The sequence below is a fragment of the Periplaneta americana genome, chromosome 14 (assembly GCF_040183065.1).
Source record: "Periplaneta americana isolate PAMFEO1 chromosome 14, P.americana_PAMFEO1_priV1, whole genome shotgun sequence".
NCBI lineage: Eukaryota > Metazoa > Arthropoda > Insecta > Blattodea > Blattidae > Periplaneta > Periplaneta americana.
In genome coordinates, this window is record NC_091130.1 from 33408090 (window position 1) to 33426717 (window position 18628).

General features: G+C 34.3%; 1 protein-coding gene across 1 annotated transcript in view; it reads left to right on the plus strand.

Moving 5' to 3' along the window:
- Positions 1–18628, plus strand: part of Fife (regulating synaptic membrane exocytosis protein fife) — a 1049884-nt gene that overhangs the window by 555495 nt on the left and 475761 nt on the right. Inside the window, exon 5 of the mRNA XM_069845197.1 lies at positions 14824–14929. Within this exon, the coding sequence (XP_069701298.1) occupies positions 14824–14929 (106 nt within the window). The remainder of the gene's footprint in view (positions 1–14823; positions 14930–18628) is intronic.

The window sequence follows — 18628 nt, forward strand, 5'->3', positions numbered from 1 at the left end:
CAGATTTGAAATATAATACACTAATATTTGAGGTATTTGTTGGCGGACAGATTTCAACCTTTTGGTATTTCATGTGACCTAAATTTTTTAACATTTTCAAGTCTGAATTCTGTGATTCTTGTCCATTTTTGTAACTGTTTCCAGTTGCTATACAGCTTCTTGCAGTGTGGAAGCTTGAGTTAGTAAATTTATACTTTCTTTCTTTAAATTGTCATAGAACCAAAATAAGCATTACTTTATTTTTTAGAGTTGAAAACAAAATTTCCATTTTTTTTACATTTTTTCGTTATTTTCACCGATCATAATATGATCTTAATAATAATAATAATAATAATAATAATAATAGTAGTAGTAGTAGTAGTAGTAGTAGTAGTAGTAGTAGTAATAGTAGTAGTAGTAATAGTAGTAGTAGTAGTAGTAATAGTAGTAGTAGTAGTAGTAGTAGTAGTAGTAGTAGTAGTAGTAGTAGTAGTAGTAATATGACGAATCATAGGAGCGTAGCCCTTACAATAGAAGCAGAACCTCCGCTAGCAATTTCAATAACCTCAATATATTTTAGGCCTACATGTCTCTGTGTATCTCAGTTCTGTTCGTATTTTGTACCGGATTACGTTTAAATCGTTCGTAAACCTCAAGTCTTTGCATTAATTAATCATAGTTCTGTTTAATATTCTTCATAATAGCTATGGATTCTTTTTATATTTAAAAGAAATGCGGGGTGATTCACGAGGATTTACCATCCTTTACGGAGCTTATTTCCGAAGATATTCGGAGCAAAAAAGTCATATAAATATTGTCCTATTCTCAATATTTACACAGTTACGTTTCGTTATTGGAACGAACTGCTGTGAACGCGTGATCTTGGTCAGCGTGCAGTCAGCAGCCAGCGCGAGCGCTACGGAAATCAAAGATAGCCGTATGCAGTTACGTAGCGCGACGAGTGCCGTTCACAAGCGTGCGGCCAAGTGTACTCAAGCGGACGGCGACATTTTTTAAAATGTGTTGTAAACGCTCCAAGACTGTAAATTAGGATGCAAAATTGAACTGCAAATAATTAAGTCGGTGGAAGTGGTGTGATTTGTAATAATTTGTTGTGATAAGTGCGTAAGAATAATGTAATTTTCTAGTTAAAAATAGAAAAAGATGTCTGTACGAAGCAACTAAGGAGTTCACAGCACATTTTTAGCTTCATAATACTTGCCAATTTGATATGATATATTTGATATGATATATTTGATGTCAACATTTACAACCATGTAATGTGAATCTCACAATTTTAGTATCCGGTGCCACAATTACATTCGTTACAGATAGGCCTATACCTTTTGTAGACGCTCTTATACTTGATTCGATCCCATTTAAATTGATCAGTATTCTCCCATTAAATCCTAATCATTTAGATCAATTCAAAATTTACACTTTTATGACTCTGTTCTTGATTTTCAGTACACTTATATCGTACACACACTGTTTCAATAATACTTGTTACTAAAACGTAATGTACCATTCTCCAATAAGTTCGTTATTATGTCTATTTCTTGTGTACATTTCATTTTCAGATCTCACTAATTTTCTACATATTATACTTCACTATCCTAGTTAGCCTCCCCCGCCATACTCCTCACTTATTTTCATTATCTCTATCGTTTTACTTAATTCCTATTACACTTCTCTAATTCATTCACAATAGACACTTTATCACTCTGTTCTTGATTTTCAGATCACTTAGACTATAGCGAGGACACACTGTTTCTAAAATACTTGTTACTAAAACATATTACACCATTATCAATATGCTCGATTTTTGTCTGTTTCATGCGTACCTTTCATATTCCGATCTCACTAATTTTCTACATATTATACTTCGCCATCCTAGCTAGCCTCCTCCACCATACAGTACTCATAACCTATTTTCATTAACTCAATCGTCTTATATACTTACAATTGAACTTCCTCTACCACTCCTCTCATTCATACTTGCCAATTAAAGAACTGATACTTCTGAATGGTTCTTCTCTATTTGTATTATTATTTTACCTTCGAACTAAAGAAAAAAAAAGTATTTTGTGCGAGATCGTGCGTATTTGCTTGTTTTCCGCACAGAACCATGACGCGGTAAGTGTGAAATACCACATTCAGTATTCCCAACGTAACACACATAACAATTTCCCTCTTCTTACCGCTTAAGCGCGACATTCATTTTACTGCTTTAGGCTTTTAACATATTATTTTTAGAGACGTTTAACATAGTAATAATTATAAATTGGTAATTTACCACTGCAATTTCACCTAAATTGCAATGTTAATTATTGTTTTTAAATATTTGCAAAAATTAAGTAAACTCTACTACTCCACGAAACTTATTGCATTCCTGATACAAGTAACATTAAGTAAGCCGTGAAAAAACCAACGAGATTCCAGATGTCGATGTTATTACTGCAATATGTTATATAAATAATATTGTTAAAATATTGAAATGAAAAATAAATCATTACATAACCTTACCTTTTGTTTTAAGTTCGCATTTATAGACTGGGGGGGGGGGGGAAGACAGACGTATTTCACGGCCTGCTGAAGTATAGTAAACACAGAAAACATTTTACAGCAACAATGTTGAAGAAAGATAGTTTGGTGTTCCGAAGTTGGCGTCATTAAACAGAAACAAACATGGAGATTTCATTGCAACTAATTAGAAATTCGTCTTTCAGGTATGTAATAAACGATCTTCACACAAAATAATGTACGATACACGAGCGGTATGTTTTCTTTCAATTCTCGGAAATTAAAAAAGCTCAAACTTTTTCTCGAACATGAAAACTTCAACATACCGCTCTTGTAACGCATATTAATATTACCTTCGAACTAAAGAAAAAATCAATTTAAGTTAGTGTAACTCTGAAAATATTGAGAGTGGGAACTATGTTTATGTGACACTTTTTGTTCAAAATGTCTTCAGAAATAAGCTCCGTAAAGGACGGTAAATCCTCGTGAATCACCCTGTACATATAAACTATAAAACTTTGTGAAAAAGAATGTTAATACTATACTATAAAGTCTGCCATCAGATTATTTAGTTTATAGTTTCAGTGTTGTAAACTCTACATGCAATTGTTAATTCCTAGTGAGTTCGCTGATGGTTCTTTTTTCTACGGAATGAAATGTTACATTGCTGTTGGAGGATCGGTGAAGGTCTGTAACGCTCGTCGGTTACGTATCAGAGCGGTTGTCACTCAGTCGATCCTATAAATACACAACAGCACAGCAATTAATTTTCCACGAGTGGTTTTTGTTCAACTGTCGGATCTCTTACACAAATATTGTGAATCTCTAATCACATTCAGTTTCAAGCTCTTTAATGAATTTGGAATGCAGTTGTCAAGATATCTCCAGCGTAAAAACATTAACAAAATGAATGATGTAGCAGCAAACGAGAACGAAAACAAACTGAAAAAGTACATTAATTGTGTACAAGCTCCACTACAATTACTGAACCTGTCGCTTTAACCGTTAGAATTGAGAAAAAAGAATAGTCAGGCTCAGTTCTATTGAATCGTCAGTTTAGAGCGTAGTAGGTACTACGATTTGCAGATCGCAGGGAGGAAATGACCTACAATACTCAGAGCGTAGCCTATATTTAATTCGTTATAGCCATCACAGGTCTGTGATATGAAATTGAAAACATCCGCAGCTCTACTCTTTATTTAATCACGATCATCGTGATCATTATCATTAGACCACAGAACTTTATGGAGTAAAAACCTGAAAATATGCATGCAACCATGCAGTAAAAGCTGTTGAAATATTCGCTAAAATTGAAATATACAGGGTGTTTAAAAATGTCGTATACTTTTACAGGAGTTATAGTGAGGATCACGTAAGAAATGGGAAATATCCGCAACTTTCCTCTTTATTTAATCACTATCATCGTGATTATTATCATTAGGCCACAGAACTTTATGCAGTAACAACCTGAAAATATGCATGCAACCATGCAGTAAAAGCTGTTGAAATATTCGCTAAAATTGAAATATACAGGGTGTTTAAAAATGTCGTATATTTTTACAGGAGTTATAGTGAGGATCACGTAAGAAATGGGAAATATCCGCAACTCTCCTCTTTATTTAATCACGATCATCGTGATTATTATCATTAGACCACAGAACTTTATGGAGTAACAACCTGAAAATATGCATGCAACCATGCAGTAAAAGCTGTTAATATATTTAATACATACGCTAAAATTGAAATATACAGGATGTTAAAAAAATTTCGTATATTTTTACAGGAGTTATAGTAAGGATCACGTAAGAAATGGGAAATATACGCAACTCTCCTCTTTATTTAATCACGATCATCGTGATCATTATCATTAGACCACAGAACTTTATGCAGTAACAACCTGAAAATATGCATGCAACCATGCAGTAAAAGCTGTTAATATATTTAATATATACGCTAAAATTGAAATATACAGGATGTTAAAAAAATTTCGTATATTTTTACAGGAGTTATAGTGTGGATCACGTAAGAAATGGGAAATATCCGTAACTCTCCTCTTTATTTAATCACGATCATCATGATCATTATCATTAGACCACAGAACTTTATGGAGTAACAACCTGAAAATATGCATGCAACCATGCAGTAAAAGCTGTTAATATATCCGATAAAATAGAACTATACAGGGTGTTTAAAAATTTCGTATATTTTTACAGGAGTTATAGTGTGGATCAAGTAAGAAATGGAAAATATCCGTAAATCTCCTCTTTATTTAATCACGATCATCGTGATCATTATCATTAGATTCAGAACTTTATGCAGTAAAAACCTGAAAATATGCATGCAAATATGCAGTAAATGCTGTTCAAATATTCGCTAAAATTGAAATATACAGAGTGTTTAAAAAATGTCATATATTTTTACAGGATGTATAGTGAGGGTCACGTAAAAGTAGTTCCTAAAAGGCCAATTTGGCCGTCTCTTCAGTGCTGCCAACTAATACCAAATATCACCAGAGAGGGTAAAATAACAATGCCGTAAATAATAATAATAATAATAATAATAATAATATATTAACAATAACGATGTCATGCTTATTTCCTACATCTTTATGTTGGAAGGTGTTTTCTAAATGGTTCAATAGTTTGTGAAAGAGTAGGCCTACATTTTCCTCCTGGACCTCGTGCGCATTATGTTGTAAATTAGTAGATTAATATGATCTAATATTTATTTGTTGATTTATTTTTATTGCTAGTAAGTTTGAAATGAATACAAGTTAATAAATACAATGAAAGATAAACTAGCCCACTCCTGAATAAGACTCGTGCTCAGGAGGGGATTCCAATACAGACAAAAATACAATTAAAATTGAGAGTGAATACAGATTAAATAGTGTTTAATATGTTCAAATCCAAACTATAAATCCAATACAAATTTTTTTTATTAATTTGGAGAGGATTCGTGGTTGAAATATTATTGGAATAAAATTTGTTTAATAATCTGAGACCTTGACTCGTGCTATGATAAAAAGCTGCATTGGTTTTACATTTTGGTTCAGACAAACGCAGAGAATTCATATTTTTAGTTCTATATTTACGTACATACCTTTCAAAGTTATTAAAATTTCTATGAAAATATTTTAATAAAATAAAATAATATATCTGTTTAATGTCGAAAACTTTGAAATGTTTAAACAACAATTCAGTTGTATTTTGTCTGACATCATGAAATTCATTGCTTTGACTAAACAGTTTACGATTCACGAGATCTAACCTAAAAATGTATTTTATTTGATCACGTGAAATGATTAGTGCAAACTCCGAAAAACGAATGCCACTTTGAAATGTATGCTTAAGAATACTTACTTCCTCCTAACAATTTTGCTATTCTAGTTATAATTGCTGTTTCTGTGCGCATTTTCTATCGATCACCCTAGTGCATGTATCACACCATATTTATTTATTTACACTTACCTGACTATAATCTTGAATTGTAACCACAACACAAAGCAACACATCAAATAACTATTATGTATTAATATAATAAGACTTACTCATATTAATTAATTATTAGTATGTTCGAATTTCACTAGCTTCCAGTAATCGGCTCAGAAATCTAGAACAATTTGAATTTTCAGAATTTGCACTGCCAACATAACAGTTAGAAAATGACTACCCGTTGTAGTATTTCTGAATATCGAAATTCGAAACGAAGTTGGCAAAAGAAAATTCAACTTTCAAACTAGAAAATCACCATAATCTACTAGCATGTGTAGTAATGGGGGAAAAATGGTTAGGTTTCACCCTTAGTGTATTAAGTGAGCTGATCCGGACTATAACATTGGTCGAAACTAGAAGAAAAGTCTCTATAAACATGTGTCCGGAAACAAATATCTGTTGAGATATGGGATATGCTGTATTGTGGGCTACGATACCCTCCTCTCTGTTACGTAGACGTCTTGTTCATGGACTGGACTTTGACTTTGCGGAGTAGCTAAGATGTACGACTGCACAGGAGAAACAGGAAGCCTGGTCACGTGTTTAAAGCATGTCTTCACAGATTAATCTGAATGTTTTAATAAGTACGATTTCATTACTTTCAAATAAAGTGGAAATATATTGCTTATTTATTTATTTATTTATTTATTTATTTATTTATTTATTTATTTATTTATTTATTTATTTATTTATTTATTTATTTATTTATTCTGTTGTAGTTAAGGCCATCAGACCTTCTCTTCCACAACACCAGAAATACAAATACAGTAATAGAAATAAACAGAGAAAAAATGCACTATATACAAAGTAAAGCTACACAAGAAATAAAGAAAGAGAGAAAAAAACACTATAAACAAAGTAAAGCCACACAAAAATATACACAGGTTGCAGTCACACAAACTTTAAATGAGTGATTAAGTATCATAATTAATTGTATCCTAACTAATTAACTAACATAAACAAGAAACTTGCAATTTAATCTAGATTAAAGAAGAAAAAGAAAAAAAGACAAATCAATACTTCTAGTAATACCTAAAAACATTCATTAAAACAAAATTTCCAATTTAATTTTGAATTGTGATGAAGTCCGGCAGTCCCTGACGTCATTAGGTAACGAATTCGAGAGGCGAGGTATTTCTACAGTATAGGAAGAGGAGTATAAAGACGTTCTATGATGAGGGATAGAAAGAAGTGCTTGATGTCGGTTTCGAAGAGTTTTAAGAAATTGAAAGCGCGATAACAGATAATTCGGAGTAGAAGTATGCATGACTCTAAACAGAACAGACAGTGAATGTATGGTCATAACCAAAGATTATGATGCCTATCATAATCCTTGGGCACAACAATAAGTTGCAATATTTACTTACTGAACGGTCTTACTAATAAAAACTCTATAAAGACGTTTAACTCTCTTATAATTATACAATGAGTAGCTCGTTTATAAGTCGTGTGTAAATTCCTTACTCTTTTAACACAGCTACGTCCCTATTAGACTTAATTATTACGAAGAATGCAGACAAAGTACAAAAACATGGACAATGTGCGGCTTCGGGAATTTCGTACCACGATATTATTTATCTAGTATATTCTTTGAAGTGTCCCAAGCCCACACCTAAACCCATAAAGTATCGTGACTTGAAACGTATTGATGAAACCCAACTACTTGAAGACGCAATAAAGATTCCCTGGGACTCAATATGGACCTTACATACTGTTGACGAGAAACTTGTTAAACTAAATGAGTATATTATAAATTTATATGACAAGCATGCTCCTATCAAATCTAAACGCGTAAAAAGGACACCAGCACCATGGATGACTGCTGACATACGTAGTATGATTACGGACAGAAACACTGCATACAAAACGTTTAAACATGACAAGACAGAAATCTCTTATAATTATTATAAACTCTTACGTAACAGAACTACTCAAGCCATTAGAAACGCAAAACTGAGACATTTTCATAACATCTTGAAGGGGGGAGCTGACCCTTCCAAACTGTGGAGAAACTTACGGACAATTGGCTTAGGAAATCCCAGGACTCAGGTAGACAGTGTGCCAGTTTCTCTTGACGAACTAAATGACCATTTTGCAACGGTACAGTCAATAACCTTGGATACGGTCGACAAACAGCAGACAGTTAACGAATTACAAATGACTCCAATTCCGGATAGATAAATATTTTTCTTCACTTATGTCACAGAAACTGAAGTGAGAGCGGCAATAAAACGTATTACTTCTAAAGCTGAAGGTGTGGATAATATTAGTATAATATTATTGAAGAAAATATTGGACATAATACTGCCGACATTAACACATATATTCAACGCCTCACTCATAACTTCTACCTACCCGAACCTCTGGAAGAAAGCCTTTATCCGTCCGATCCCTAAAATTAAAACCCCATTATGTGCAAATGATTTCCGTCCAATTAGTATCCTACCTGCCCTATCAAAAGCTCTGGAACGTATTGTTCACAAACAACTAATGAACTATCTAACCGAACATGCCTTACTGGACGAATACCAATCCGGGTTCAGAAATGGACATAGTACGACTACAGCACTACTAAAAGTGAATGAGGATATACGTGAAGCCACAGATGAACGTAAATTAACACTGCTGACATTACTTGACTTCAGTAAGGCATTTGATACAGTTGACACGGACCTTCTATTATGTAAATTAAGACTTCTGAATCTTTCTGAAAGTTCTGTTACTTGGTTTGAATCCTACCTTCGTGAACGTCAACAATGTGTCATTGCATGCGATTATTCTTCAAGATGGTGTGTCGTGAAATCTGGAATTCAACAAGGATCAGTTCTCGGACCTTTACTCTTCATGATTTATATTAATGACGTGACTAAAATGATAAAACACTGCAAATACCATATGTATGCTGACGACCTGCAAATTTATTTGCATTTCCACCCTGATGAGCCTAGTGACGCAGTAAATAAAATAAACGAAGACTTAAATTCGATTTTACTGTGGTCACACAAATTTGGATTAAGGTTAAATCCAGAGAAATCGCAAGCAATCGTAATGGGACATAATCGTCTACGAAGTACTCTTGATAGTGGTACTATACCACATATAACATTGAATGGGATTATTGTTAAATACAGTGAAACAGTTAAAAATCTTGGCATTTTTATGGATAGCGATCTAAATTGGAACACCCAAGTAACACACACTTGCAAAAAAATATTTTCTCAACTTCACTCTTTGTTTCATATGAAAGAATTTCTACCACTTAGTCTAAAAAAGAATCTTATTCAGACGCTTGTAATGCCCCATTTTGATTATTGCGATTCCTTACTAACTAATGTAAGTTCACTCTTAGCTGAGAGACTACAACGTGTTCATAATGTGTGCATACGATTCATCTGCAATACTCGTAAATTTGACCATATAACACCTTCCCTCCAGTTACTTTCATGGGTGCGTCTGAAGGAACGAAGAACAATGCATTCACTGTCTCTTCTATTTAGAATCATGCATACTTCTACTCCGAATTATCTCTTATCGCGCTTTCAATTTCTTACAACTCTTCGAAACCGACATCAAGCACTTCTTTCTATCCCTCATCATAGAACGTCTCTATACTCATCCTCGTACACTGTAGAAATACCTCGTCTCTGGAATTCGCTACCTAATGATGTCAGGGACTGCCGGACTTTATCACAATTCAAAATTAAATTGGAAAATTTTGTCTTGTTTAATGCTTTTTAGATATTGCTAGAAGTGTCGATTTGTGTTTTTTTTTTTTACTCCAGATTAAAATCGCAAGTTTCTTGTTTATGTTAGTTAATTAGGATACAATTAATTATACTTAATCACTCATTTAAAGTTTGTGTGACTGCAACCTGTGTATATTTTTGTGTGACTTTACTTCGTTTATAGTGTTTTTTTTTTCCTTTTTATTTCTGTTATTGTATTTGTATTCCTGGTGTTGTGGAAGAGAAGGCCTGATGGCCTTAACTACACCAGAATAAATAAATAAATAAATAAATAAATAAATAAATAAATAAATAAATAGTTTCGTCATTACTTCATTACGAAAGGTAATAGAATATCTGAGATTCTGTATTGCATCCGGTAGAGCGCTCTAGTGTGTCGTGTTAAGAATCGATATTACAACTGGCTCTGATCGATTACCACACTATATTTTGGTCAAAGAGTACAAGCTACAGCAATAATATTCTACTAATTCTATGCTCTTTGGTGTGTTCTTCTGTGGTTACAAGGCATCCATCATCATAAAATGACAGTCGATACGAACAGCTGTTAGAGGGACGGCCATTTTTACTCTATATACAACGCTTAAACAAGGGGTTTCGTGTATATAACTACTGCAAAGCAATTCCCATTGTATAGTTACAGAATGTTTATACATCCATCGCTTATGCATGGTTTATTAGTAACGTTTTCTGTCTCAACGCTGCATAAGTCTCGTGTAAAAACTATACACGGTTTATTAGTAAGACCGTAAATATTTAAAAAGTAGGAATGTATTTTGTAAATTTAAAGGCTCAATTTTTTATACAACGTATGTATGAGATCAACCACTTGTATATTTTAATCAGCATTGTAAAACTACATAAAATAATATATCAGAAAAAGGGAACGCTGGAAGGAACAGAAAATCAGATGAATATTTCATTGTTATACTATGTTAATAATGTACATGTACAACTTCTAAATCCCATTACACATTATGCGACAAGGTTCATGCATTTTAAGTGAGAACAGCTCAGTGTAGCTGATTTAAAATTCTGATTTAAAAGTTGGCAACAGTATGGCGCTTCGGTAATTCTGTGATCAGGACTGAGTAAATTATAAAGAACCTAAAAATAAAGAAGATGGAAATAAATTTGGTTGGTTAAACCAAACTTTAAGCCATTGTGAGTTTTTGCTTTCAACTAAGAGTATAGAGTGCGCTTAAAATTTGTAATTCTTTTATCCGTGACAAATAAGTGTTGACAGCAGAATTACAGCAGAGAGCTGGTAGAAATTACACCGTTGTGGAAATTCAATAAGTTCGGTTAATTGACAGGATTGTTCCAGTATCTCGCTCCCCTAATTAATGCACGTCATTTTTAAAGGATTTTGAAATTGTAAGCAGAGATGAACAATGAAAATCCTATGATATTCTGCTTCAAATGTAGAACAATGTAGAATTAACATCGATAATGAAAATTAGGCTCTGACTATCTTATATAACGGTAAAAGCTCAATATAACGCAGACATAAAGTGGTGAAAATTAAGTCCCTGAAAAAGTTATTATTATCAATTTAATATTAATTCTGTGTAGTTCTTCCCTACCAATTGTCATTGGACTATATTTTCACTTCATAATTTACAGCAGTCAAATTGTTTAGTTATACAACTAAGGCAATACTACCTCATGTACTATTATGGTTTAGCCTGGGTTCAGACACACATTTAAACTTAGGCGATTTCTCCCCCTGTTGGAACGTTACTCCCCTGTCATAAATTCATATTAACATCCCTGCCAGGAATAACTTCTATCCCCCTCACAGAATATAATTGTTTTAATACGAGTATACTTTATAAAGTATAGTATAAATTAAGCAAAGAAAATAATACTGATGTATTATCATCACCGGCAAACTGACAACAATCAATAACTTAGGAATTACACATCTTATCTTAAGCCTACTCATGGGCATAATTATTATTATTATTATTATTATTATTATTATTATTATTATTATAATCAAGATGCAAGACAAGAAACTCAGTGCGACCAAGCGTTGAGCCGTATCGAATGAGGGTAATAATAATTTTATTTTATGTATGGCATTGTCTTCCACATAAAGAAAAATGTGTTATTTTATTTCAAGAATATACTCCCGGAAATAAATGGATTTTTTCTAAGGAGGGTCTGTCTTCCTCTGAATGGCGGGACGCAATTAAGATGAATGCTAACGTAGCACCAGTGAGAGGTCTTCATGGGAGATCCTTGTACTGTTTCCGTTGCAGATACTGCAACGAAGTTGAAACCTTAGCACACGTCCTAGGATCCTATCAGTATGGAGAACTCCTGAGAAATTCACGCCATCATAACATCCGAAAACTAATAGCACAAGCCCTTAGAAAAAGATCCTTCGAGGTCCATGAAGAGGTGCACTGCGTTGCGTCTGAAAGCGGCGGAATTAGAAGAACGGACATCGTGGCTCTAGACAAGACTAATAGTAAGGCTTTATACTGGACCCAACTGTTAGACTTGAGATGAGCCAGACCCAACCATCCGAGGTCAACAAAGAAAAACAACAAATTTATGAGCCTACTATTCCGTATTTTCGAGAAAAATATCAGATGGAAGGCACCTGGGAAGTACATGGTTTAATGATCGGAGAGAGGGGCACCATCCCACGATCAACTGTAAACACTATCAAAACATTTGGAATCCATGACATCATTCCAAAAATAATTAATTCAACCATTAAAGGATCTGTGGCTATTCTGAAAAATCATTTATACGGAATATCATAATCCCCCCCTCTTTCTATTCGTTAGTGTGTGATTGTTACATATATATGTACAAATTTATTATTTCTTAAACTTAAGCTCCTAGTTCACATTTCAATTTGGCTCATCTATCTTACTGCAATCATTACTATTCTTATATGTGTGTTATTCTGTGTTTTTGGCAACCCAGGATGCCTGGGCAGACTATTTCTTGAAATAAATTATATTATATATATGGGATTCTATCCCCCACTCATCAGAAATCTTAAGTCGCGCCCTGGTTTTATTACAAAGTTGTTTGTAGTTTATATTTTATAACTAGGGATTTTGATTTTATCTCGAGAAAATGAAAACTTCAATGGGATTTAATTAACTATTACACAATTAGAAGAGAGTATATAAAGATTAGAAGAAATAAAGTACTCTAAAACAATAAAATGTTAATTGGGTTACGAAAGTATTGAGCTGTCTTCAAATGTATTATTGTACCATATCATGACATATATTCCACTAGATGACAGTAGTGTGTTATGATGAGCTGTTCTCTGGTTACCAAATGTACAAATGTGGACGATTACTAACCAAGAAGGCTTTGTTAATTCAGTTTCATTTTTATTAAAACAGTTTCATTTCACTTCAATTATCTATATATATATATATATATATATATATATTAAGCAATCTCTGATACGTGACTATTCATAATCTCATACAGCAGAAGCTATAACATAACCTAAATAAATGATAGAAAAGTTTTAATTAAGGATAATGGAATAAACATGAATTATTTTAAAAGATATTTGGAAGTACAATGCTGGCAAACAAAGAAAAAAATGCTAGGGAGGTGATAAAAACAAAAAAAAAGTTCTGTAGGATAAGTAGCCGTGATTGGTTGAAACACAAACGTTCCGTACTGTTGTATTGGTCAAAAATAGTAGGCCTATGATGTAAAAGTGAAGTAATCAAGAAAAATGAATTTTTTTTAAATTTTTTAATACATATTTCAATATTATATTCTTTTTAGTAATGACGGTTACTTGCCTATTCGTCATTCACACATATGAAGCCAGCTGTGTAGACCAATTTACCGACAGAGTCGTTACCCAGGGTGCACCATAGGATGCTAGTCTACGCTACACCCGCGATGAGAAGAGGTGATGAAGGAGATTTGTTGGGACGCCACAGGGAAACCGGAGCTCCCGGAGGAAACCTCTGTTACGTAGACGACGGGCTTGCCCAACTCAAGTTATAACCAAAGCCACCGTTTCTGGCTTGTGAAATAAGTAATGGGAACGTTGAGATCGAGTATTTAATCTTCGTCGCATTATGTGGAAATGAAAGCTGACAACTATGATTGGCAGACTGCTGACGAGACTTCTGTTTAGGAGGTGCCACCCTCTCTCAGCCGAAGTGGCAACAGATATCAGTGAGTGGGAAAAGTACCCAAGGACACGCCCCATAGCGCGAAGTGCGAGTATCTTACCTTGAGCGCTGTCAGTGAACAATAAGACTGAGAACAAACACTGTGATTGCCAGATTTCTGACGTGACGTGTATTTGAGTGGTACCATTCTCAGCTACACTGGCAACAAGTGCTCATTGACTAGCTTTTTACAGACCGATTATTTAGTCCTGACAGCTCAGCGACGCGAAAGAGGGGAAGTAATAGGAGTAGTGGGGAGAGCTCCGCAGTAGAGATAAGGATGAGCGGTCGGTAAAGGAATGCAGTACAGCTTAATTATACTAGAAACATACCGCTCTACCGCTCGCTCTGAAGGCAAGCGACTGACTAACCCAAACATCCCTTGGCGAAATTAAATGGACTCGCCTGACCCAGGCGCACATTGCCGGGGACTGTCAGGACTAAATAACCGTACTGTACTTAAGGACACACGCCGGAAACGCTGGCGCTGGCTGTATAAATCGGGAGTACTCCAGTGCTCTAGCCACTACACCACCGTGGCGGCTACATATCTTAATATTAACTTACATCATATTTCATTGAAGAAATAAATGTCAACACTTTCAACGTGAAGTAGAATGCATACCTGTTCTACATTATTTGTGTATTATTTCTGGGGCAGAAAATATACCCGTAGAAACTTATTAATTACATTCACCTCCCTTTCTCAACAAATCAGTGTAGGAGACCTTCAGGTTTCAGTAGAGAGGTACTTAGGTTCATTTGATCCGAGAGATTAAGAAATGTGACAAATGTGTATACCGGTCTCTTGTATTTGTTGCTAACAAATGAAACGCTTAGTGAAAGACTTTCCGAAGCATTGTATGCGCTGTCAGTTTTAAGAGAGAGTGTCTCCTGTTGCAGTGACGAAGCTGTCTCCGGCGAGACAATCAGCGGCGCCTGAACCTGCCTCGACGCCGACCGACGACAAGACTAATCAACCCAAGGCGGAGGACTCCAACGCCAACAAGTAAGTTAGCTTAACGCTCAGTTCCCGTCGTACCGAGTGTGCCCAACTGTAGCGGAATTTGGGCTTTAAAAATGACGTAACAGCACCTAACAAGGCCATAACTGCAGATTGAATTTTATGTACGCCTAATATATTTTTCTCATATCAAAGAATATTGCGAAGCATTTTTTGTTTTTGGTTTTTTTTTTTATTTTTCTGGTTTTCCACTATATTTAATCATCCTTCTCCCTTGAAAATTGTGTACACTAGAGCTTTAAAAATGACGTTATAGCAGCTAACAAGGCCATAAGTGCGCATTAAATATTATGTAGGCCTAATATATTTTTCACATATCAAAGAATATTGCGAAGCATTTTTTGTTTTAATTTTTTTGTATTTTTTGGTTTTCCACTATATTTGATCATCCTTCCCCCTTGACAACGTTGTGCACGAGAGTTTTAAAAATGACGTCACAGCAGCCAAGAAGGCCATAAGTGCGCATTAAATTTTATGTAATATATTTTTCACCTATCAAAGAATATTGCGAAATATTTTTCGTTTTTTTTATTTTTTGGTTTTCCACTATATTTAATCATCCTTCCCCCTTGAAAATCGTGTGCACTAGAGCTTTGAAAATGACGTTACGGCAGCTAACAAAGCCATAACTGCGCATTAAATATTATATAATATATTTTTCACATGTCAAAGAATATTGCAAAATATTTTTGTTTTTTTTTTTATATTTTGTTTTTCCACTATATTTAATCATCCTTCCCCCTTGAAAATTGTATGCACTAGAGCTTTAAAAATGACGTTACAGCCATAAGTGCACATTAAATATTATGTAATATATTTTTCACATATCAAATAATATTGCGAAGCATTTTCTGTTTTTTTTTTCTGGTTTTCCACTATATTTAATCATCATTTCCCCTTGAAAATTTTGTACACTAGAGCTTCAAAAATGACGTCACAGCAGCTAACAGGGCCATAAGTGCGCATTAAATTTTATGTAATATATTTTTCACATATCAAAGAATATTGCGAAACATTTTCTGTTTTTATTTTTTTGTGTTTTTTGGTTTCCCACTATATTTAATCATCCTTCCCCCTTGAAAACTTTGTGCACTAGAGTTTTAAAAATAACGCCACAGCAGCAAACAAGGCCATAAGTGCGCATTAAATTTTATGTAATATATTTTTCACATATCAAAGTTCAAAGTGTGTCATGGCTCGCTGTATGCCGTCATATGGCTAATCGACGAGCCTAGAAAATTCAATCTTCCTACACTTCCGCAGCGTTGTATTACATATGTATCAGAGAAGTTGCCTAGCAAGTACGGCGTTCATTCTGAAGCGTACTTACTGATATATACGGTAACGCCTGTAGTAGCAGGAATGTGAACTGTTTGGAAACACGTACTGAGGTTAGTTTTTTTCTTACTGTCGGGATATGGGGAGGGAGTTAAGACGATTACTAACGTACAGTATTTGTTGACATTAACTTCGACGGTCAACATGGACACGGAGCATTTGATTTGTATTGTGGAATGTTGCCGTACGCAACCGATGATAACAAATACCCTGCGTACGACTTAGCCGCGCAAAACACAGTTCGAAAGAGGTTATGGTAGCACACAGACAGTACAGACCGCCATCTGTTGCTACGACGTTCAAGTTATACCATACACGTTCTCAAGTTCAGATTGAACGCCTTGATTAATAGCAGCTTCTCTGACATAAAAGCTGAAACTCGCTTCAAATCGCTGACTCAAAACAGTGACGTCATGGCACACATTGAAATGAACACCCAGTATATTTAATCATCCTTTCCCCTTGAAACTTTTGTGCACTAGTTTCAGAAATGACGTCATAGCAGCTAACAAGGCCATAAGTGCGCAATAAATTTTATGTAAGCCTAATATATTTTTCTCATATCAAAGAATATTGCAAAGCATTTTTTGTTTTTTTTTTTTTTAATTTTCAGGTTTTCCACTATATTTAATCATCCTTTCCCCTTGGAAATTTTGTGCACTAGAGCTTTAAAAATGACGTTACGGCATCTAACAAGACTATAAGTGCGCGTTAAATTTTATGTAATATATTTTTCACGTATCAAAGAATATTGCATAGAAATTGTTTTAATATAACTTTCTGGGTTTCCACCATATTTAATCATCTCTCCTCTTGAAAATCCTTTGCACCAGAGTTTTAAAAATAGCGTCGCATTAGCTGACAAGGGCATAAATGTGCGTTAATTTTCATGTAATTTATTTTTCACATATCAAAATGTATTTCAAAGCTTTTTTTAGTTCTCTGGTTTCCTACTGTATTGAAAACATCGTCTCCCCTTAAAGTTCTTTTTGTTTTTTAATCCGTTTAATATATCCACAATAATATAAATGAAGTAAATGTAATAGTACGCACTTTCCTCGTCAGATATTCCCTTTAATTGAACCCCACCCTTTTTTTGTTTTTTAATTTCTTCCGCTCCTTGTAGTGTTTACGGTCACACCCATTGTACAATGAAATGTGAGGTCACGTCTGCAATAAGGTTCACTTCCCTATGCTAGAGAGCGTACTCTTCAACCTTGGGCAGAGTTTGTTGACTTAATGGCGATCCACGGACCATTCATCACACGACGTAGGCGCCAGCATAAGGCGCGTGTAAGTCTAGTTCGAAACTCGTGATAAAACTGTTACTTCCCCATCACAGCGAAGCCTGTCTGTAGCTACTCAATAAAGGGGATCACATCTTGATTTAGGTCTAAAGATATCCTACGAGATGTGTGGTGGAAGGTATTCAAGGGCTGACTTTCTTCGAATACCGTAGTTGGCTTTTTGTTTCCAAATTTCATATAACTATTACTTCATTTTTTATGTAAGGTACACGTACCAAATAACGCCACCTTAACACTTCAGTCACTTTTGCTCTGAAAATAAGTTATGTACAAACACGAAAATTATGAAATAGAAACTGTAATCTTATCTTTACAAAATAGCACAATGAAAATGGATATATTATATACCGAACAAGAATTAGAACTCAAATAGGAAAACTCTGTAAACTGGCGTTATTAGGAACAGGTTGTCCAATTAACGCCACCTATTTTCTAGTAACCTATACACTTATAATTGTTAATGAATTATATTTTTCCTAAGCAACACAAATTGAACTAAGCGACTAAATTTGAGTTTCTGTTAATAAATGGTACAAAATTACTCAATACTAATGAAAGATTCTTGATCTGAAACTCAAACACCAGATGGATTAGGAAAAGGTTTTCCAGTGACTCCTTACTTTAAAAAAATAGGAGACAATGTGACATAGTAGAAAGTTATTAAATACAAAAGCATTTACCTTAGTTTAATATGAATGTTTTCCTATAAGTAAAACAAAAAAATTAAGTTACGGTATGTAAAAAAAAAAATAAAATAAGAGTTCGATAAGCAATTGAACCAATATCATCATTGCACATTCTGAACATTTGCAAGTTGAAAGTTTAGTGATTTTCCTGATGTTTTCACACTGATGCTATACTGTCAGCATTAGTACTAACATAACCTAAAATTTTGTCTGTAGACCTTTAACGCCACATGGCGTTAAAGCGCTACTGAGTACTTGATAACATGACATGCCTGTTTCTCTAACATTTTCCAATTTTATAGATAGCAAATACTTTCTATACATAGAAGAATGTTTAAGGATCACGAAAATAT